The sequence below is a fragment of the Melopsittacus undulatus genome, chromosome 1, assembly GCF_012275295.1.
Source record: "Melopsittacus undulatus isolate bMelUnd1 chromosome 1, bMelUnd1.mat.Z, whole genome shotgun sequence".
Lineage (NCBI taxonomy): Eukaryota > Metazoa > Chordata > Aves > Psittaciformes > Psittaculidae > Melopsittacus > Melopsittacus undulatus.
Genome location: NC_047527.1, coordinates 50,020,009 through 50,042,072, shown reverse-complemented (window position 1 = coordinate 50,042,072; position 22,064 = coordinate 50,020,009). Strand labels below are relative to the sequence as shown.

Below are 22,064 nucleotides of genomic sequence, written 5' to 3'. Positions count from 1 at the left end.
AGGATAACGGGTGAAGAGATATGGGGAGTGTTTTGTTACTTCCGTTTGATTGGCTTCTCACACACAAACCGCCGGATTCCCCCGGAAACTCTTATGGGGAAAGGTCGTGGCCGTACAACAAGATGTCGGCGCTCACGAGTGGTGGAGCAGTGAAGGCAAGCGGCTGACGTGCGATGATGAGTTCTGGTGTTTTTCTCCATGTACAGCGAGGGTAAGAGTGGAAAGCAGTCCCCTTTCTACTCACCGCCGTAACGAGCCTTTAGCAGCTTCATCAACCCCGCGGCGGTAAGGAGGGTACTGCGCCGTCAGGCTGCTTGCCCTGCCGAACTGCGGTGGGATGTGGCTGCGGGAAACGGGTTCCGGCAAAACCGAGCTCCCAGTCCCCGTGTACGTGCGGGTACGGGCACTGTGGTCCGGCCTCTGCCTTGCTGGGGCGGCGGCTGTCCCCAGGCTTGTGTTACTCCTCTGAGCGCTGCCGCGTGAAATCCTGGTCCATGCAGCTGCTGTGTCATGGTACTGTTTTCTAACTTCTTAAAGAGAGTCATCTTAATGTTCACTGTGCTATATAAAGTCATAGGAACTTTTTAAAAAACTTGTCAACTATAAAAATGTGGACTAAAGATAGAGCAGAAGCGACAATTAGGAAACCAGCTGAAGGCAGAAGTTCCTACATCATGCAGCTGAGTGTGCATGGAAATGCCTGGCAGGAGTTAAGTGCTGCTTTATTAGCCAATGGTAATTCTGAAAAGTGAACTCTGTAAAAACTTCCCACAGGAGGAGTTTGTGCCAGGAAGCATGTGTGATTGCCAGCTACAGTTTCAGGGAGTTGATTTTTCTTCTTGAAAACGGAAACCACAATGTCCGTGGTACATCGGCTGACGGCGGGGTGGCTTGTGGATCATCTGTCTTTCATCAACCAGTGTGGCTATGAGATCTGTGACTCCTTTGTGTACCGTGATGGCATCACTCTTGATACTTCTGTTGTATCTACTAGAGACTGTCATTCTACTTCTACCTTTGCTGTCACTTCCTCAAGTGATGGTCCTATTCCTGGTCCTGAAGATGCGATAGAAACAGAAGGTAAACCAGCAAAAACAAGATACATGTTCCGGGAGGAATTCTTTGATGTTTCTAAGCCCCATATAGCTGCAGCTCCTGAGGAGCAGCTGTGGCAGGGGTGCCCTGAGGGGAGTCTCACAGAACTAAAGGCCAGTAGCAACAAAGGGGAACACCAAGCAGAAACCAAGAATGGTGTCGGAGATTCTGTTGCCAGTGCTAGGAAGGTATGTTCTCCATAATACAGTAAGCTACAGTAACCCCTTGGTAAATAACATACCACTAACACTGTCTTGCACACTTTTTATATTCTGAGATTATGTAGGCGATAAGGAACTTTTCCACCATAGATTTGAAGATGCATAGAAAAACATCTCTCACAAGCACTCAACAAAAGTATTATTGTGTCCCTTATGTCAGTAATATGCATCCTTTGATGCAGAAGCAGTGTGCTGCTCACAAAATCTTCTAATGTTGGCTGTGGTCAGGCATTTGAGCTGAAACTGTGGTAGCTGTCAAGATTGTGCAGATTAACAAGAAGGAAAGGACAGTATGAATTTACTATAAGTATGTAGATTGCTCAGTACTGTTCCTTATCGACAAAAAAGTGTGGCAGGTCTAAACCAACAAATGTAATTCTGAAGATATAACTAATTTTCTCCTGTTACTGGTAAGCTGCACTTGAAGCCCATAACTTCAAGTATGGGCCCAAAGGAAGTATGAACGTGAACTGAGCATGTGCTAGGTATGTTCAGATCCCAGTGCCATGAGTAACATAACACAGCTTTAAGCTTATGTACCTTGAGAATGCCTACAGCAGCCGTCGTATTTCGAGATCATATTTTTGCTTATTGGAGTTGTGATAGAAAAACATGAAATTCTTCTGCCTGTAATTCATTTATATTTGATTATTTTTTTCTTTTATTGTGGAGTAAACTTTTTTTTCGTTGTTTGCTGTCTGTGCAGAAACATAAAAGGAAATGTGTATTCAACCAAGGTGAACTGGATGCTTTACAATACCATTCAAAGGTAAGTCTGAACTGAAGTATAATTTGCAGTTACATGACATCTGACTTTGGGCATGTACAGAGTGCAGCATGTGGTTGCAAACAAGTTCTGTTCTTGTAGCTTATTCCACTAACGGTAAGGTCAACTCTAGTCCTTAAATGAATAAGGGCTTACAGAGACTGTCTTCTGTGTAGATATATGTGAAATGAACTAGATATTAAGCTGTGACTAAGACAGTTCAGAGAGCTGGAATCAGTATTCACAAAATATCTTTTACTGTTATAGTAGGGGGATTGGAACTAGGTGATCTTAAGGTCCTTTCCAACCCTACCTATTCTTTGATATGATAGTGATAAGTTGTATATTAGTTGAACAGAAGTGACTGATTTGAAATAAACAGCATAGTGTGTTTGAAGATTGATGCACCTTTAGTGGATCAGAACAGTGTGCTGAAGTTATTCAAAGCTTCTCTGACCAAATGTACTCCTAGATGTTTCTTTCTGCTAATGAGGAAGAATTTTCTTCCCTTCCCCCTCTCTTGCCCTCCCTCCCCTCCCCCCCCGAATTTTACCTTCTGATACTAAAGTATCATGAATGAATTAGAATTCAGGTCTCTATTTAGGCTTATGTCTGTGATGTACTGATGAAGTTACAACTGAATTAAACCAAGATGTGTTAGTAAATCCTGGAAGTGTAATCCGTAGATGATGCTTGATGCATTCTTGCTGCTTTCTGACAGTGTGAACTTCCTTTCTGATAAAGGTGTTAGTCATTTTGGGCCTCTTGTTTAATTCTCTTCCTCTTGGAGTATATTTAAATAACTAAATTTTTCTTCTTTTACATGGTAAAAGTTTTATAGTAAACATTTACAGTTTGCTATAGTACACTCTAGAGGTCCTGTAGTTGTTGTGAATAGCTGTGCATGTGCAGGAATTGCCTTAAAGGAGCAAACAGAAGTTCAATTTCAAAAGTGGGTTTATGAGCATGAAAATCTTTAAGCTAAAATAAAGTCATTCAACAGTAGGAATAAGGGAACAATGAAGAGAAGTTTGATGTCTTGGAGGCCTGTGTAACTTCAAGTGATTTTTAGTGAATATGCAAAGAAGACATTATTTTGAAAAATCTGTGGTCCCAGTTAGCCTCTAATACTATTCTCGGATTAGAATGTGTTGGTTTTTACTGTACTTGTGTTAAAGGTTGTAACTCTGCGAGTCAATTCAGATTATTTTGGTACTGACTCACATCTTCAGAATCATTTGGAAAAAAAAAAAAAAGCCCAAATTTGTGTCTGTCACTGTAAGTAGGCATTGAATCCATTTATGAATTTCAGTCAGAGTCAACATAGGAAACTATAGAAAAGATGTTAAATTCCTTCAGTAGCCATTTGTTAAAACTACTGCTTGATAGTTAAGAGTCTTTGTCCACCTGTGAATTAACACAAGTGTAAAAGAAAAGCTATCTGCATTAATTCAGCTGTAGAACTTGTAGCATTTATAAAAAGACATTTATTTTGTTAAAGCAATATGAACTGTCACAAACCTAGGTAGTAAAAAGCTACTGCTTTGTCCCATCAGATATCTAGATGCTAGTGCTATTGAAGAAATAATTAAAATTTTCTCACCATTAATTTGGGTGTTGTAAATAAAGAGTATTTTATAAAAGTGTTTTGTGAAGCTGAGCATTCCATAATCAGGAGCTTTAGAAACCAGAAGTATTTGTACTTGGGACTGTTGCTCTTCTAAGTGAAAAATAATTCCTCATTGATAATTACAGCTCATAAAGGTTCAATGACTTAGGGGTAAACTAGGTCTCTAAGGGAAGGTGCTGGAAAGGGAAGATGCTGAAGTGAATGAGACTGTTTATAGATCCAGTAATTTTGTTGTCCTGGACTCACTGGCAGATTATTTGAGAGGTATGTTACTTAGAAAATTTACAAAACCAAATTGTAATAATTTGATTTGCTGATTGTACTTCTGTATTACTTTTAAAATGCATAAACTATTGTTTTTCAAAGTGAACTAAAATGTGAAAAAATACTGACTTTTTGATCCCAACATACCTCTCAGAAATGTGTTTATGAGCACAGTAACTTCAAATTAAATGAGACTTTTAACTTGCTTCAGATCATTGCGTTGAAAGTAAAATTTTTTTTGAACAATGATATTCCTCTTCTGTTGTCTATGAAATACTTTATTCTGTAGTATCACTCTTTCTTTCTCCAGAATTTTAATTGTAACTTTTTTAAAACGACCCTCAAACCAACAGCAAAAGTTAGCATGGCCTTATTATCATTACTATTGTAGCTTTTGAGTTAGTGATCCCAGTATTTGGCAAAGATCCTTTTCCCAATCTGCAGATTGGAAATGTTTTGATTTCTATCACATTTCCTGATCAAGTAGATACTTGAAAGATAATTTGTTTTTCCCTTCTTTCTTTATGGCTACACAGGTCAGGAAGCTCATTTGGGAAGGCACATTGCATTTAGTGCAAGAAGGACACAAAAGTGGTTTTCTCCACCGCACTATTCCAGAACCCAGTTGCAGGAAGAATGCTGTTCCTGGACGCATTGGCTGTGGGTTGGCTGAATTATGTGAAATGGCAAAGCAACTTCCATCTGTGAATGAAAGTGACCATAAAGCTGTACAAGTGCTAAATGATGAAACCTCCATTCTAGAGCAGGACCTGCTGTCATGTGTTACAGAAAACAGCTCAAACTGTGCAAAGATAGTTGAGCTAATGGGGCAGAAATACTTGGTGCCACCAAAAAGCAGTTTCCTTTTGTCTGACATTTCATGTTTACAGCCTCTGCTGAACTGTAAGTATCTTTAGGCATTAGAATTTACCACTTCCTAACTGCCTGAGAAGGGCAGTTAGTGTTGAGTAGTGACTCAATGAACAAATTGTAATATAAAGCATCATACTGATAGGAAATGCCACTGCAAACTTTCAAAGCGCTTTGTGCAAATAGGTTAGGGTTTTCAAAGGAATCTTAAGTGGTTAGGAGCTTGTGTCGTGGGAAGATTATCTACCTCCAGAAGCCTCCTTTAAAAAATCTCGGCCAAATTACAACGGTTTGAGCATGTTCTGAGCCACTGTCAATACAGAAGTCATGTAGATGCATTAAATTGACTAGCTTGGCTGCTGGGTCCCTACCCCAGAGTGTGGCTTTAATAGACAAATTTAATGATACATGGATGCTGCTCCTGTGGTGGGTCTTTGGTTTTAGCTAGATTAGACCATGGGAGAGGGATGAGACTGTGCATCTTAAAGCAATGGTTCCCTTGCAGATTCATCCTATTCAGCAGCAGTTGGGGTTGGAAAGGACCTTAAGATCATCTAGTTCCAACCCCCTTGCCATGGTCAGGGTCACCTCACACTAAACCATATCACCCAAATTGATTTGTGTGAACTGATTGTGAAGCCAGCCTCAGTGTCCCCTAGAGAAGACAACAGTTTGAGAGGCTGCTGCATCCAGCTGGACCATGCGTAGCCAACGTGAGTTGACTTCTTAGCTGCTACATTTCACAGCTGAGAATGTAGGTGTAAGCCAAAATCAGTGACAGGGAAATGGTGGGATTTTAGAATTAGAAACTCCTTTGTAGAAGTAAATACGGAGGTGTCCAAGCCAGTATCCCCAGCCTTAATGGGCAGTGCAGAAAGTCTTAAGCTGACTACATTCAGCAGTCTTCACTGTACATCACCATTCCATTAGCTTTCAGTTTGGCCTTTATTATTACTAGCAGCAGCTAAGCTTCATCAGACTGTCTCTTGCTGTGAGCAAGATCAGGGGATTACAGCTCTACCCTCTAAAGCCATGACTTTAGATTTTTTTATTTTTTGAGGATGTCTGCTCTCCATTTTAATTAATATTTTTCTTCTTCCTTTTCACTTGCCAGAAGAGAAATATTTCTGGTCAATGCACTGACAAGATGGCATCTCCAATGTTAATAAAGGGATAAGATGTAGAAAGCATACTTACTGAACATTAAATATAAAGCTGTTGTTCTTACTAGCTGTTTAAATAATTAGGATCAGACTCAATGAAGGAACAAATATGTTCTGTGGATAAAATAAAATTGAAGAGTCCCTTTTTTTGTTGATGTGTCCTGTATCTTCTGTCCTCCAACTAAAGTAAACACAGCTTCTCCCATGAAAACTCCCTCAGTTCTCTTCATCTTGTCCATTAATTTCCATTTCATACACTGGGTCTAGATCTCTGTCTCTCTTGATCTGCAGCAGTGCAAAACACAGTTTTCCGGAGCTGGTTTGAAGCTCTGCGTGACCTAGTTGGCCTGTTGAAAGATCAAACAGGACAGGAATCTTGCGTTCAGGGATACAGCCTTTCACTCAGCTGGGTGCCTTGTTACATAACTTCTGTAAGGAAACTGAGAAATTTTAATCTTTGAGACCTGCACTCTCAGAATGAAAACTGATAGAAGAGTTCCCAGGATGCTCCAAATTTCTTGGAGGGATCTGACTCAGATCACATAAACATCCTAACATCAGCCTAAACATTTCTGGACTATATGATTATCTGAATTAAAACAGGCATGCTAGAAGCCTTTTAACTTCTTTTTTTGAAAGATCAGAAGAAACTTGCAGTTTTGCTGCATGTCAGTTTTAACTGGTAGATCTATTTTAAAACTAGTTTACTGTCTTTTTTTTTATTTTATTTTTAATGTTACTTTCCAGACAAGAAAAAGTATGATGTAATCGTGATTGATCCACCATGGGAGAACAAGTCTGTTAAAAGGAGCAGCAGGTAAATTTTATAGTAAAACTATAAAATATATAGTAAAAGCCATTTTAGCTTGCAAAAGGTGATTAACATTTTAATATAATGATGCAATCCAAGACCAGTGTTAACTGTGAGACTATAGCTTAAACTAGCAAATATTTTGGAGCATGCCTACCTTCAAGTCTATGAAACATCTTGGGGACTTCACTGAAATGGCTTGGATACTTTGCATACGAAGTATTTGCAAGGGTAGATGTTAAATTACCCAGCTGGTGGGAGAATGTTAGCCCCTGAGATTTACAAGGAAAGTCTGAGTCCACTGTTTTCTAAGGCCCAGATCATGCAGATTGATCATGAAGATCATTTGAAAATAATAGGATTACTTCAGTGGGCATAAAGCTAGATAAATGTGGGAGTATTTCCAGGACTGAGGTCCTATTTAGAAGTCTTACTGTTTTTTTTTCTTTTAATTTGAGTCGTAGTTTGAGCTTCAGTCTGATGTGTAGAAGAAAGTGATAATGCAGCAGTAAAATCCTCAAGTGCAGTAGGAACTTTCTGAGTACTGCAGTTTATGAAGTCATTAACTTAAAATTTTTATGGCCTTCCTTTTCTACTGAGTAACATAACACTTATGCCAGTGGAGCTCTCTTGATTACCGTAGAATTATATCCATGTGACAGAAGGGCAGGCAAGAAATACAGCCTTACAACTTTCTAGAATAATGTCTACTGTAGCTTTCAAAGCTTGTTACGAAGATGTAATTTGCAGATTCAGGGACTGATTAGTAGGTTTACTTGGAGAGCCCTATAGAAACCTCCAGAAACTCAGAGTTAAACTCATTCAAGTGTTTTTCTTAACTATATAAGTTACTCAGAGGAAAATTATAGTTATTCATAAGCATGAATTAGCCAGCAAGACTCTCTGGCAAAAGCTGTGAAGAGCTATCACTGCTGTTAGCTACCTTATTGACAGCTAATCTTTGTTTTGCATTTTGCATTTTTTGTGAATATTGTTATCTCTGGGCAGTCTAATTGTTCTGGATTTTGTCCTTGTTGTCTGTTTCTTGCTGTTCTCACTGTTCCGTTGTATAGGGATCCGGGATACCCAGACGATGGGTGTTGACTCCAGTAAGCAATGTGCCCATGTTTTTGGTACTTTAACATGTAGGTTCCACGAATTGTATCACTAATAGTGCAGAATAGCATAATGAGGAAAGTGGTAGAGCAAGACAGGATCTGGATAGCATGCTGATGTAGCATATAGTTAGCTCAAAAATGTGCAGAATTGGTCTGAATAACCTAGGCAACTTTTATCATTAATGGTAACTTAGAAATAATAATTTTTGCAAATAATTGGAGAAGTGATTACTCTTTCTGACCTTTTAACTTGCCAGTCAAATTAGTGTTGCCCTCGCATTTGTAAATGACTCACTTGTCATTTTCGTTAAAAAGAGAAATTACTATGAAAAGCGAGTAAAGTTACATTGACTAAGGAGCTACTTTTCACTAAATATCTTTGTTCTGGTGTAAAGATGAGAGTATTGAATTACATATTATATTTCTTAAACGTGGGGTTTTAGGTATCTTCAGAGTCACAACTCGTAATACTTTATTTTGGGGAATAATAGAATAATGTAGCTAAAGGTTCTACTCAGTAAAACGTATGCACTAATTATTTTGTATCAGACTCCCGGTATCAGATTTGGCCACTGGGTGTCAGTCTTGATCCATTTTATGACGTGCTGCCAGGAGATGATTCTTGAAATGCCTTGGCTGTGTAATTTCTTTATCCATTTGTGTTGCTTTGCAGTTTTTGTATTTGGTATATCCTAACTTGTTTTCTCACTGTATTGGCACACAGATACAGCTACTTGTCATCATGTCAAATCAAGCAGATTCCTGTACCAGCACTAGCTGCTCCAAATTGTCTTGTAGTCACATGGGTGACTAATAGACAGAAGCACTTACATTTTGTTAAGGATGAACTTTATCCTCATTGGTCTGTGAAAACACTTGCTGAGTGGCACTGGGTAAAAGTAAGTTCTCAATTTGTTTTGTTGCTTTCTTGGAGACTGAGAGGCCTTGCACTGTGACACTTAATATTATGATTTGTCTGTTTACTTCCACATGCTTTTGTATTTGAGAAGTATGGTATCATCAGTATCTTCTTTATGATCAAAGAAAAATGTCTCAAAGAAATGGATATGAAAATTTTTCACTGTCTATTTTTAATTCCTTTGTGACAGATTACTGGAGCTGGAGAATTTGTATTTCCTTTGGATTCTTTACACAAAAAACCCTATGAAGTTCTTGTACTGGGGAGAGTTCAAGGAGACGTAAAAGAAACCTTAAGGTATGCCAGGATATTTATGGTAAATGCGTTTTTTGAGGCTGCTAGGATTCTCTTAATACATGTATATATCTAATACATATATATATATATCTCACTTGTTCATAATACAGTGTAATGTCCCAAAATCTTCTTTCGGCATCATCTTTGTGGAACTAAAAATAGCAGTAAAAATAGTGCTTTAGTAATATTGAAGAATGGAAACCTTTTGTTCCTTACATCAGTCTGTGTTGGGGAGTTGGCTGAGATAAAAGCCTTGTGAACAGGGCTTCCATTTCTGACAGGTTCTCTTGGACTGTGAGTCCTTGGCATAAACTGATGCCATTTTGGAGATGCTGATATGTTTCTGCACATGAAAACATGTAGAACTACATTGTTTGTTCTCAATGTCTTTGCTGGCTTTTTGTTAACCGTGTTTTGAATAAAGCTTCAGTGATTTCATAAACTGTCCTAAGCATATATTATGGCAGAGCAACATTTAATTTCCCGTAGACTTATCTGAAGTTTGACTGTGAATGAACATTCTGTGTCTTAGCTCCCATCTGAAGCTGGAGCATCACATTCAGTGATACTCATTCTCATATTTCTTGTTCTGATTTATACAACAGGAAATCTGAAGATGTACTCCCAGTTCCAGAACATAAGTTAATTGTCAGCATACCCTGCCGTCTGCATTCACATAAACCCCCTCTTACTGGTACGTTTTGTTTTGTAACGTTTCTCTAGAGCATTGGGAATGGATGTCTGAAATGATGTACCTAGAATGAAGTATGTTTTTATATGAAGTGCCTTAATTTCCAGTATGCCAAGTAATTCTACTCAACAGGACTTGTGGTTCCTCGACATTTCTAAAAATGTTCAGGTACCTAAGTCTTGGTCTCTAACGATGAATATGAAAAGTAGAACTTGAGACATTGTTGTGTGGCTATTTTGAGTAGACATGCAAAAAAAAGCATTTTAAAATATTTTTTTCTAAATGCTGCAGGAACAGTTTATAGATTGTGTGTGAAGTTATGCCATATAACCTAAAGTACATTGTGGGGGGATGGACACAATGGGTATATATAAATAGGATATCTTCTACTTAGTTAATAAAGCAGAAATCTCTTTTCTTTATTATGTAATCCTGAAAGAAATATTTTTATTTCTGCACGAGTTGCTTATACCCCTGCAGTACAATTGTGCCTTTAAATCCAAAAACTTAATTATTTAAAAGCTGTTAACAATATGACACATAAGGCATGCCCTGCTTATTTCTGAGAAGCTATATTTAATTTACTAAAATTTATGCAGTGATTTCAGCCAATTAGTGTTGGTGTGAATTCAACTTTTCAGAGTTTAGTTCAAAGAATTTGAAGTTTTCTGTGGGATACATTACCTTTTGCACATTTTTCTGGAACACTCTGACTAATTTCATCAATAGCAATCTTACTTCTTCCGTCACCATAGGATATTAAATATCTCTCTCAAAAATGGTTCTGTTCTTTCCTAATAGGAGAACCCAGGACGAATCTGCAAATATTCCAGGTGCACATAGTGCTATGTAATCACATCAGAAAACGCAGGCAGAACAACTGCATAATTCTGCTGATAGGGCAGGCATCACAATTTGCTTCACTGACATGCTTTCCTTTTTCTGTTCTCAAGGAATAGAACAGCTTCAATTAGGAAGCTGATCTGGACAGTTATGTATTTGGGAAGGCTCTAAAATTTGTATTTTGGGCTTGTGTTTATTAAATTAATATATGTATGTATCTCTTCAAACTAGTAGAAGACGTACTGTGGTTAGATTAAAAAAATAAAATGCAATTCTAGGAGGATCTTTTTGCAGTTCTGAGGTTTCATCTTTAAGCATTAGGGCTATAACAGAAAGTATCTTTGTTGATTTAAGGTAATGAATGATTGGGTAGTGATTTGTGAGGCAGACACCTAGGGCTTCTTCAGAAAAACTAATGCTTAGCAGCACTCTTGAAACACAAACAGGAAGCTTGTAAGGTATCCAGGGGTGCAAAACAGCAGCATGTATGTATTTTAGAGAATTCTTATGCCAAAACAGAATTCTCTTATAGGACAAAATCTAGAAACCATACTGGGGCTATCCTTTATAAATTCTAATTCTTAATGGATTTTGAAAGAAATTGTCTGTGCTAATTATGCTTGTCTTCAGTCTTTACTTGAATGCTGAGATTTGATACCATTATGTAGCATTTATGTTTATATTTGAAAAAAAGGAATTTGCTGTTGAGCAATATCAAGGTTTTTACAAGTGTTTTATAAAACCCACATGTATTTTACGGTTTTGGCAGCTCCATTCAGAACATGGTTATGGAATGAAAAGGTAGACTATAAGGCAAAAACTAATTGCTGATGCTTTGACTTCAACATTGCAACAGGGTAATGCTTTCAGGACCCGGCAGTATTCTCAAGTGGCCAGTAGATAGCAGCTGAGCTACATCCTAGAGTGATTCAGAAGCAATTTGAATAGAAGCAGAGATTTGGCAGTGGGGGAGAGGGACACTTGATGAGTCACATGCATTCTTTATGCTTTGTTTAAGTAGTAACAAAGCCAAAAAAAATTAGTATTTACTGATGCTGTCTGGCACTTCATTTCTTATTGCTACTCTAAAGGTTGTATGTTGGTACATATGTAGCCACTCATGACTGATTATAACAGTCTATCTCTCTGGAGGAAGAGAAAGATGTAAATTAAAGTAAGCCATCAAAAAGAGATGCTTGGGTTCCTATGGTGCATTTAACCATGAAATTGTGACTGTAGGGGTTTTTGGTGATACATGTGCTGAGTTCAGTGCTTAGGGCTTTTAATATGTCATTGTAAATGTACTTAAACTTCTTTATGCAAATGTGTTAAAATGAAATTTTATTACTCCTGGTTTTGATTCAAATAACAGCAGGTTTTCTTTCTAATTCAATACAATGTTACAGAAGATACAAAAGGTATTCTGTTACACAGATGATGTGAAGTAATGTAAAGTTACAGACATCTTTTTTGTTTCTCCTGTTTTATAAATTCTTCTTATTATAGCTATTTTTTCTCCAGTTTTTAAGCATGTAGGCTTATTGTTAGAAACTAATGCTGTTATGCCTAAAATTGGAATTAATTCTCAGCTATGTTCTAGCCACCTTGCATATCTTGAGCACAAGAGTGCAATGGGATATCTTGGGAACTCGCTCCCGCTGGAGCAGCCCTGGCTTGTAAAGCTGTATTATAAAAGTGTGCTTGGAAGCAAAACCAAGTCAATGCTTTTTATTTGCTAACGTACCTTATGAGGCCTTAACTGTTAGACTACAGTTGATAGGTGCATCAACGTCTAGCTTCAAATTGAAGCTCAGGAAAGATGCTGAGATGTATAATCATTTTTGTGCTGAGTTTCAGATCTTTTTCTGGTTCTACTCTGTTCATGGATTAGACAAACTGAGCAATAGAGACCTATACATTGCAAACTCTTTTGAAGGCTTACTGTGAAATCAGTTCAGTCATGTGCTTTGTGCTTTGCATGACTCACAAATCAGTGGAAACCTGACAGTTGTTTTCACTTCATGTATCCAATTTGCCATGAAGAACTTGCTATTTAGGTAATTGAAAGATAAGGGAAAACTTGCTTGTTTCAGAGATGTTTAAAAAAGCAGCATGCATCTTGAATGCATATTTAGGATTAAGAGCAGGCGGATATGGCAAGTATCCTGCCTTGAGCTCTAGACTGTGCTTCAGAAGGAAGTGGGTTTTCTGGAAGACCAGTGTTATATCTGCCAGTCAGCTTTGAGGTAGCTTCGTGTGTCTGATGGCATTAGATGCCCAGTATAGCTTCCTGAATTGCTGTCATAGGGTTTATGACACCTACAAGTGATATAAAATAATCTATTGTCCATTTAAGCTGTTTATTGTCAGTGATATCTGTAAGTGGATAGAATTAATTGTGTGGATGGCTTTTTAAAAATCTATTCCTATGGTAGAGGAATTTTAGTATTTCATCTTTCTACTGATGTAGATCCTCTAACCTGTTTCCAGAGGAAAAAACTCCACAGTTTGCTTAAGGGCTGCAAGTCAGATACATGACAAGCTTAACAATGAAGTGTGATTTGTAACTTGAATGCTGACTTTTCCTATCTTAAGGAAACCAACGTAATGAGATTTTATTCCAACCAAATACAGCCACATTATTGTCCTCTTGATATGGTAATTTCCACTGCAGTGCAAATTACTGCCTGATGTGATTATGTAAATACCTACAACCTAGCAATGAAAAATCATATTGTAATTTAATCTTGATTTATATGTAATGTCTGTTTTTAAAAAAGCTCTGACTTAAAAAAGACCCTGTCTCTGGCAGCAGGAGAGAGAGGGGGAGATTCTTGGGGCTTCCTTTTTAAATTCTATGACCAAATTGATAGACAGATTGGCACAAGCTTCCTGCTTCTGTTGCACCGACCTGTTTATTTGCTACCTCTTTTTCCCTTTATGGCGAACCAAACTTTGAGGTTGGTTGTATCTCTTAAGTGTGCTTTTAAAATCTGTTCTTTTAGACATGGAAGTCTTCAGTGCTTACTAAAACTACTTTTGATTACTGGACTTAGTGCTGTGATGATATTTTTAATTATACATTTTAATAACAAGTGTCAACATTAGTAATGTGCTCTTAATGAAATTATGTCACCTAATTGCTTCTTTTACTTAGAAGCCTGTGTAAAAAATAAAATGGTTCTATTTTGGTTTCATACAGTGTGGGAAAAAGGTAATATAAAGTTGGACTGCAGTAAGCTCTGCATGACTTTATGCCCATTAGAGTAAAAAAGTTATTCTACAGATGTCAGGATCTGCAAACAGAGCTTATTGAAAGCTTTGGAGCTTTGGTTTGCACAGTCTCTCCCATCTCTTCTGTGGAAAAAGTGCAACCTCTTACAATATGAGCTTTCTTAAGTAATCAAGAAAATAAATTTTTGGAATACCTTTGTTAGTCACAGAATCATATAATGGTTTGGGATGAAGAAACCTGTACAGGTCATTCAGTCCAACCCTCCTGCAGTGAGCAGGGACATCTTCAATTAGATCAGGGTGCTCAGAACTCCATCCAACCTGGCCTTGAACACTTCCAGGGGTGACGCAGCCATTACTTCTCTGGGCAACCTGTTTCTTTTTCCTTCTATCTAACCTAAATCTCCTGACTTTCAACTTAAAGCCATTCCCCCATGTGTTATCACTGCATGTCATAGAATCATAGACTCATAGAATAGTTAGCATTGGAAAGGACCTTAAGATCATCTAGTTCCAACCCCCCTGCCACGGGCAGGGACACCTCACACTAAACCATATCAAAAAGTTTATCTTGAGCTTTCCTGTAGGCCCCCTTCAGGTACTGGAAGGCTTCTCTAAGATGTCCCTCTTTTCCAGACTGAACAATTCTCTCAGCCTGTCTTCATAGTGGAGGTTCTGATCATCTTTGTGGCCTTCTTCTGGACGTGCTCTAAGAGGTCCACATCCTTCTGTCCTCTTTTAGTATAAACCCATTACTCCTTGTCTTATCACAACAGACCCTACAAGAAAGTCTCTCCCCATCTTTCTTATAAGCACCCTTTAAACATTGAAAGGCTTCAATAAGTTCTTCCTGAAGCCTTCTTCAAGTTAAACAACCCCAACTCTCTCAGCCTGTCTTCATAGGAGAGGTGCTCCAGCCTGTGATCATATTGCCAGGAAAGTGTACACAAGAAATCCTTAACTAAACAGAGCATGGAAAAAACCCAATAAATGTTACCACTTTTGTTTTATATACATATATATATATATATATATGGTGATTTTGCAAAATGGTATAAAAGCAGCTACTCATAAGTCGTGTCTAATTAGATGAACTCCTGTGACACCGAAGTTCAGTGCAGGAAGTTTTCTGTCAAAATGTAGATTTTCCTCTAAATTTCCCATACTCTTCTCTGCAAATGTTAGATTTGTTGAAACATTTTAGCTTGCCTCGAAAAGGAGCAGGTTTTTAGAATAAGATTCCTGTTGGTAGTAGTATTTTTTAGAATAAAAGCTGCCTTAATGATAACCCATCTGACACATTTGTTTGACATTTGTTGAAAATTGGGGGAAGGAGACGAGATGTATGTGCCATGCCAAAAATACAAGAAAGTCCAGAAACATCCATTACAAAATATTTTTTAAAAAGTTAAAAAAAAAAAAAGAAAAGTTTTGAATGGATCAAAGTCTTGGAAGAGGTAACCATGTAGGTAGGGAATGCATCTGGGATTGGCTAGAAAGTAAAGTGAATGCTCGTGTTTCTGCAACAGGAACAGTCCTTGACAAGCTCAGCTTGGGTTTCACACAGGGGGTCTGTGACTGGCAGATTTGATACAAAAAATCAGAGCTTGGATTGCACCAGAAGAAAAATAAAAAAGCATTCCCTCTTATACATTGATTTATGGTGATTGGAAGCGTTTTTGCTTTCTGCAGTGATCATATCTAAAGAGACTGCATCAAGCAACATAATGTTGGATTTATGAACCATATTTTTAAGCTGTGGAAATTCAGAAACCACTGGGAGATCTGATAAATGACCAAGAGACCCTTTGGAATAGAAAATGTTTTCATTTAGTTTTTCTTCTTTTGTTGTCAAGAACAAAATTAAGAACTTAATATGTAATTTTTAGTAGTTAAGTTTTTTAGTCTTTCTGCCCTCTCTGTGTTGGGTACTCCTTAAACCTTTGCTTCTCTCAGGCATATTTTTATGCATAATATCTTTGTAGATACTAGGCTTCCTGAAACCTAGTTCAAAATTTGTTTGACCCAGCCACGAACCTGAATGGCTCTTTATGACATATAACATGTTTAACAATAAGCTGTTTGCAATAATACTTTTTGGGCAAAATGCAAGATCTTTTTCTGTCAGCCTAAGAATAGTAGTTATAATCAGTGACAAAATTGATGACAGGCATCTGGATTACTTGGATTTAAGCAGTAAAAATGCCCAACTGTAGAAGAAATTTAAAATTTATGTTACTGAGTAAAAGAACACAGTTATGTAAATACTTCTTCAATTGCCAGGCCGGTATTGGGGAAAAAGAAGTCCCTGCATTTTTATAGTCCTTTTATTGCTATTCTCATTTAACTGGTGTTTCTTCAGTTGTCATTAAAAAAGAAACAAACCTGCTTCTATCCCCTTTAAGATGTGGAGGAAAAGAGTGATCTTAATTAAGGAAAATTTATTTTTATTTATTTTTATAAACATTGCCCCTGTGTTGTAGTAGCAAAGAGAGTCTTTAGGAGGTGTTTGGTTGATATTAGTGAAAAAATCAGAACTCATCAATGTAGAGGCTGAAATAAATCCTCATTCCCTTTCCCTAAATGAAAGCAAATAAATCAAGGCTACTGAAGGCCCTGGCAGTGTTGTTCAGAATCTCAAGGGCATTTACTTAAAATTACTTTCTCCCTATAAATAGTCTAGCTGTTTGATGAAACCCCTGAAATTAATTTGCTGTCTCTTCTTTTTGTAATAAACCACTCAGTTTTTCATCCACTAACTGTATAGGAAGTTTTTATTTGTTTGCTGTTGTTATTTGTACCTTTGTCACTGTTGTCTTCTTTTGCTTCTTATCTTGCACAGGGGTTCTGGCAGAATTTCTCAAGGCAGATGTGGAATGCTTGGAGATGTTTGCTCGCAACCTACAGCCTGGCTGGACCAGTTGGGGAAATGAGGTTTTGAAGTTTCAGCATATGGATTATTTCACTGTTCTGCAGCATGAAGACTGAGTTGGGTCTTGTAGCTTTGTTCTGAAATTCCACACCTTCTCAGGAGGCTCCCAAACTTGCCTCTATTAGTGATGGTGCACTCAGAAGGTAACAGAAATAAAACCAATTGCACTTTGGTTAAAATTCTTGAAGTGATAGGGTATCTGTTAAATAGTATCTCCATTTGTATGAGCTGGTCCTTTATTTTCATAGAATCATAGAATAGTTAGGGTTGGAAAGGACCTTAAGATCATCTAGTTCCAACCCCCATGCCATGGGCAGGGACACCTCCCAATAAACCATATCACCCAAGGCTTCATCCAACCTGGTCTTGAACACTGCCAGGGATGGAGCATTCACTACCTCCCTGGCCAACCCATTCCAGTACCTCACCACCCTAACAGTAAAGAATTTCTTCCTTATATCCAATCTAAACCTCTGCTGTTTAAGTTTCAACCCGTTACCCCTTGTCCTATCACTACAGTCCCTAATGAATAGTCCCTCCCCAGCATCCCTGTAGGCCCCTGAGGGTGCACTCAATCCCATTGTCCATGTCAGCGACAAAGATGTTGAACGAGACCAGTCCCAACACCAATCCCTGATCTCCAGCCGATTGAACCGTTGACCACAACTCTTTGAGTGCGACCATTCAGCCAGTTCTTTATCCACCGAGTGATCCATCTATCAAATTGATATCTCTCCAATTTAGAGACAAGGATGTCATGTGGGACAGTGTCAAATGCTTTGCACAAGTACAGGTAGATGATGTTCCACCCCTGTCCATCATTTTTGTAGCCCCATCATAGAAGGCCACCAAATTGGTCAGGCAGGATTTTCCCCTAGTGAAGCCATGCTGGCTGTCACCAAGCACCTTGTTTTACATGTGCCTTAGCATGCCTTCCAGGAGAATCTGAACCCAGATTTTGCCAGGCACAGAGGTGAGACTGACTGGTCTGTAATTGCCTGGGTCATTCATTTTCCCCTTCTTGAAAATGGGGTTATATTTCCCTTTTTCCAGTCATCAGGAACTTCACCTCTCTGCCATGATTTTTCAAATATGATGGCCAGTGGCTTAGGAACTTCATTTGCCAGCTCCTTCAGGACCTGTGGATGGATTTCATCAGGTCCCATGGACTTGTGTACATTCAGGTTCTTAAGATGGTCTTGAACCAGATCCTCTCCTACAGTGGGCCCAAGGTCTAGGTTTTCACAGTCCCTGTGTCCACCTTCTAAGGCTTGGGTGGTGTGGCCAGAGCCTTTGCCAGTGAAGACCAAGGCAAAGAAGCCATTCAGAACCTCAGTCTTCTCCAAGTCCTGTGTATCCAGTTCTCCCGAAAGCTTCCGGAGGGGGCCTACATTGTCCTTAGTCTGGTTTTTATTTGCAACATACCTATAAAATCCCTTCCTGTTATCTTTAACATCCCTTGCCAAGTTTAGCTCCGGGCCTTAGCTTTCCCAGCTTTGTCCCTAACTTCCCTGACAGCTTCCCTGTATTCATCCCAGGCCACCTGTCCTTGTTTCCACCTTTTATAAGGCTATTTTTTCCTGTGAATTTTTCTCAGCAGCTCCTTATCCATCCAAGGAGGTCTCCTGGCCCTCCTGCTGCACTTCCTTCTAGTCGGGATCACTCACTTCACTCCTGAGCTTGTAGCAGGTGATCCTTGAATATTAACCAAGAGTCTTGGCCCCTCCTTCCCTCTAGGGCTATATCCCATGGAACCTTACTAAGCAGGTTCCTGAAGAGCCCAAAGTCTGCTCTCTTGGAGTCCAGGGCGGTGAGCTTACTGCACGCTCTTCTCACTGTCTTGAGGACCTCGAATTCGACCATCTTGTGATCACTGCATCCAAGACTTCCCTGGAGAGTCACATTTCCAACGAGCCCTTCCCTGTTGGTGAGCACGAGGTCAAGCAGGGCACCTCTCCTCGTCGGCTCCTTAATTGCTTGCAGAAGGAAGTTGTCTTCCACACAATTGAGAAATATCCTGGATTGCTTGTGCTGGGCCGTACCGTCCCCCCAACAGATGTCAGGGTGGTTGAAGTCCCCCATGAGAACAAGGGCCTGCAAGTGTGAGGCTTTTCCTATTTGTCTGTAGAGTTCTTCATCCACAGGTTCCTCTTGATCAGGCGGTCTGTAACATATCCCCACAGTAATGTGTCCCGTCACCAATTTCCCCTTAACCCTGACCCACAAACTTGCTGTTAACTGATCACCTGTCCCCAGACAGAGTTCCATACTCTCCAGCCTATCCCTAACATAAATAGCAATTCCCCCTCCCCTCCTACCAGGCCTGTCTTTTCTAAAAAGCCTATAACCCTCCATTCCAACACTCCAGTCAAAGGAGCCATCCCACCATGTTTCGGTGATGCCTATTATATCATAGCCCCATAGATGTGCCCACATCTCTAATTCCTCTTGTTTATTCCCCATGCTACGGGCATTTGTATAGAGGCATCTGATCCGAGCTCCCAAATGAAGCTGGCTCAGTGGCTGGAGCGACTAGAATATCACTACATTGCTCAGAGTATTTATTATAGGTGCTGGCAACTGACCGGGTGTGTTGGGATGGAATGATGCTCCCCTCCCCCAACACAACTAGTTTAAAGCATCCTTGACAAGTCTGGCAAGCCTCCCAGCAAAGCCACTCTTCCCTTTCTTTATCAGAGCAGTTCCACCAGACCCCAGTAGGCCTGGCCTACAAATGTGGGCCCATGTCCAAGACACCCAAACCCTTGACTATGACACCACCCTTTTAACCATTTATTAACCTGTCCAATCCTCCTTGCCTTTGGAAGGTCCTCCCCTGTGTCTTGGAGAATTGTCGAAAAGACTATCTGAGCTCCAGAACCCCTGACCACCTCTCCCAGAGCTCTGTAGTCCTTCTTTATACTCCTCAGGCTACTACTATCTATAGCCTTAGCACCCACATGTATCACTAGAAGCGGGTAATAGTTGGTGGGACTTACTAGAGCAGGCAGCCTCTCTGCAACATCCCCAGGTAGGCAACACACCTCCCTTGCGACCGGATCAGGCCGACAGATGAGCGCTTCTGTCCCTTTCAAGGCAGAGTCCCCTACTACTACAACCCGCCGCTTTTTCCTGGCGGCACCAGTAGAGATCTTCTGTACCAGTGCACCAGCTGGCTCTTTCTGGTGCAAGTGCATTTCCTCATCAGCCCCCTGCAGGACAGCAAAGCGGTTCTGGGTGGGTACAGCAGATTTAGGAGGAAGCCCCTTGCTTTTTACTGCTCTCTTCTTCCTTTTGTTGTTTTTTTTTTTTTTTTTGTTACTAATTCCTAGCTTCCCTGTTTAACAGCCTCCTTCTTTCCTTGATGAGTTAGAGGGGAATCTTGAGGCCCCTGTGCTGTTTGGTGCTGGAGCAAGCAGTCCTGCTTCTCGCAGCTTCCCTGACATCTTGCAGCTTACTGACAGCATCCTGTAGCTCAGCCACCTGCTGAAGGAGGACCTCCACCAGGGAGCAGCGAGTGCAGCCCTGCCCATTCTGAATCTTTCCCTCACCAGACCAGTGCAGGCACTCTCTACACTCTGAGTTCTGCACTGCAGCCTCCCCTCTTACCGGCTCTGTCTGGTTGCCTACGCTGGCCACCACCGGGGCAGCCAAGGATTATTTTGAGATATTTAAACACTGATTAACAGAGTGTAAGGCCATCCCTGTTTTGTTTTCAAACCTTAAGAAAGGAAAGATATTTCAAGGTGTCCTTACTGCAACTATCAAATCTAAGAATCATAAGCACTACAGTGTTGCACCTGTATTATTTTTAAAGAATGATGTATTATTTTTAAACATTGGCAATAGAAGTTCTGAATTCCATAATGCTTTCTTAAAGAAGATTGTTTTTCACAGAACAGCAGATTTGAAACTGAAATAAATGAAGGCACTGTATCCTACATGTTTGTCTACCTCAGAGAAATAAAAGGAGCAGTGCTTGTGTTAATTGGCAAATGAATTGTTGATTGACCATATTCTATGTAAAATTACACTTTTAAACCAGCAATTCTGTCTTTCTGTATATGGTGCTATTTCTTTGAACACTTTGTAAATAATCAGTCTCAACATCTTACAAATTCAGCCTGTGAAGCTGTTAGATTGACCTGAAACTTAAAAGATTGTAAGTATCTTAAAAATTCTCTTTCCTTACGTGACTTAATGAAGCCTCTGTCACTTACTCATTTGCAGCAGTAGAGGCAGAGCTGCTGGACAAACTGATTTTCCTCATGGAAGCTCCTGAGTTCTGACTGCTTATAATGAGAAACAAAACACATTGCATACCTTCTTTACATTCATTTTTCTTTAGGTAGCCTGAGCTGTGAAGGTTTTTAATCTTTAAATGTTAAGAGATTTTTCTCTCATATAATTTTGTAAAATAAAAAAATAAAACCTTATCAGTGTTTTATTTGCAGACCAGTTTCTATCCTACTGTTCAATTTTTTGTTTGGGAATTAATAAGAAAAATGCCTTTTTTTCTTTTTCTTTTTTTACTAACAGTTATAGGTATACTGAAAATCAGTAAATAATGTAACAGTGAAAGTTGTTATCAGGCCTGACAGTTTCTGCATGACCTTATTCAGCCTACATTTTAAACTGTCATGATGTAAGCAATCTTACCTAGAACTGTAAGGGATAAGAAGTGAAAGGTATCCCTGCTTGTGGCAAGGGGGCTGGAACTAGATCATCTTAGATGTTCTTTCCAGCCCTAACCTTTCCATGATTCTGTGTGGGGGTTTGATTTGCTTTCCTTTTTACAAGATATTCATTACCTGGAGCTTCTGTGTTCCCAGCCAGAATTCTCCTGCCAAGATCATCCTCCCAAGGTGGTCTCAGTACTAAATGACTGTATGAGACTCAAGTATGGAATAAATTGTAACTGCTTCACATATCTAGTTTTCCCTTTGTACTTTAAAAACCACACAAGAAATTATGATGCCTATTCCACATCTGCTGCTGAGTGGCTCTGGATTATCTTTTAATTGCAAAAATGGAAAGGTATGAACAGTCTTAGAGTTCAGGGAACCACCTTTCTCCTCTGAGCTAAGCAGCAGAACCCTTCTAAGGGAATGACCTTCTTCAGGCTGTTTAAGCATTGATGAACTATTTAAACTGTTTTCTGTGGGGCTTGTTTGCAAATCATGGCCTTCTAAGCCCTCCCTCTGTCTTCT

General features: G+C 39.4%; 1 protein-coding gene across 3 annotated transcripts; it reads left to right on the top strand.

The window, feature by feature from the left end:
• Positions 1 to 28: 28 nt before the first annotated feature.
• Positions 29 to 17,126, top strand: METTL4 (methyltransferase 4, N6-adenosine). 3 transcript variants are annotated; one of them, XM_031052986.2, is made up of 9 exons: positions 29 to 211; positions 775 to 1,283; positions 2,023 to 2,085; positions 4,513 to 4,636; positions 6,757 to 6,826; positions 8,663 to 8,837; positions 9,048 to 9,154; positions 9,760 to 9,848; positions 16,765 to 17,126. In XM_031052986.2, the coding sequence occupies exons 2-9, from the start codon at positions 858 to 860 to the stop codon at positions 16,908 to 16,910; spliced, it is 1,200 nt and encodes a 399-aa protein (XP_030908846.2). In that variant the 5' UTR covers positions 29 to 211; positions 775 to 857; the 3' UTR covers positions 16,911 to 17,126. The 3 variants fall into 3 exon arrangements, with proteins under 3 accessions (XP_030908846.2, XP_030908845.2, XP_005153558.2); XM_031052985.2 differs by having other exon boundaries at positions 4,513 to 4,879; XM_005153501.3 differs by having other exon boundaries at positions 29 to 1,283; positions 4,513 to 4,879.
• The last annotated feature ends 4,938 nt before the right edge of the window (positions 17,127 to 22,064 follow it).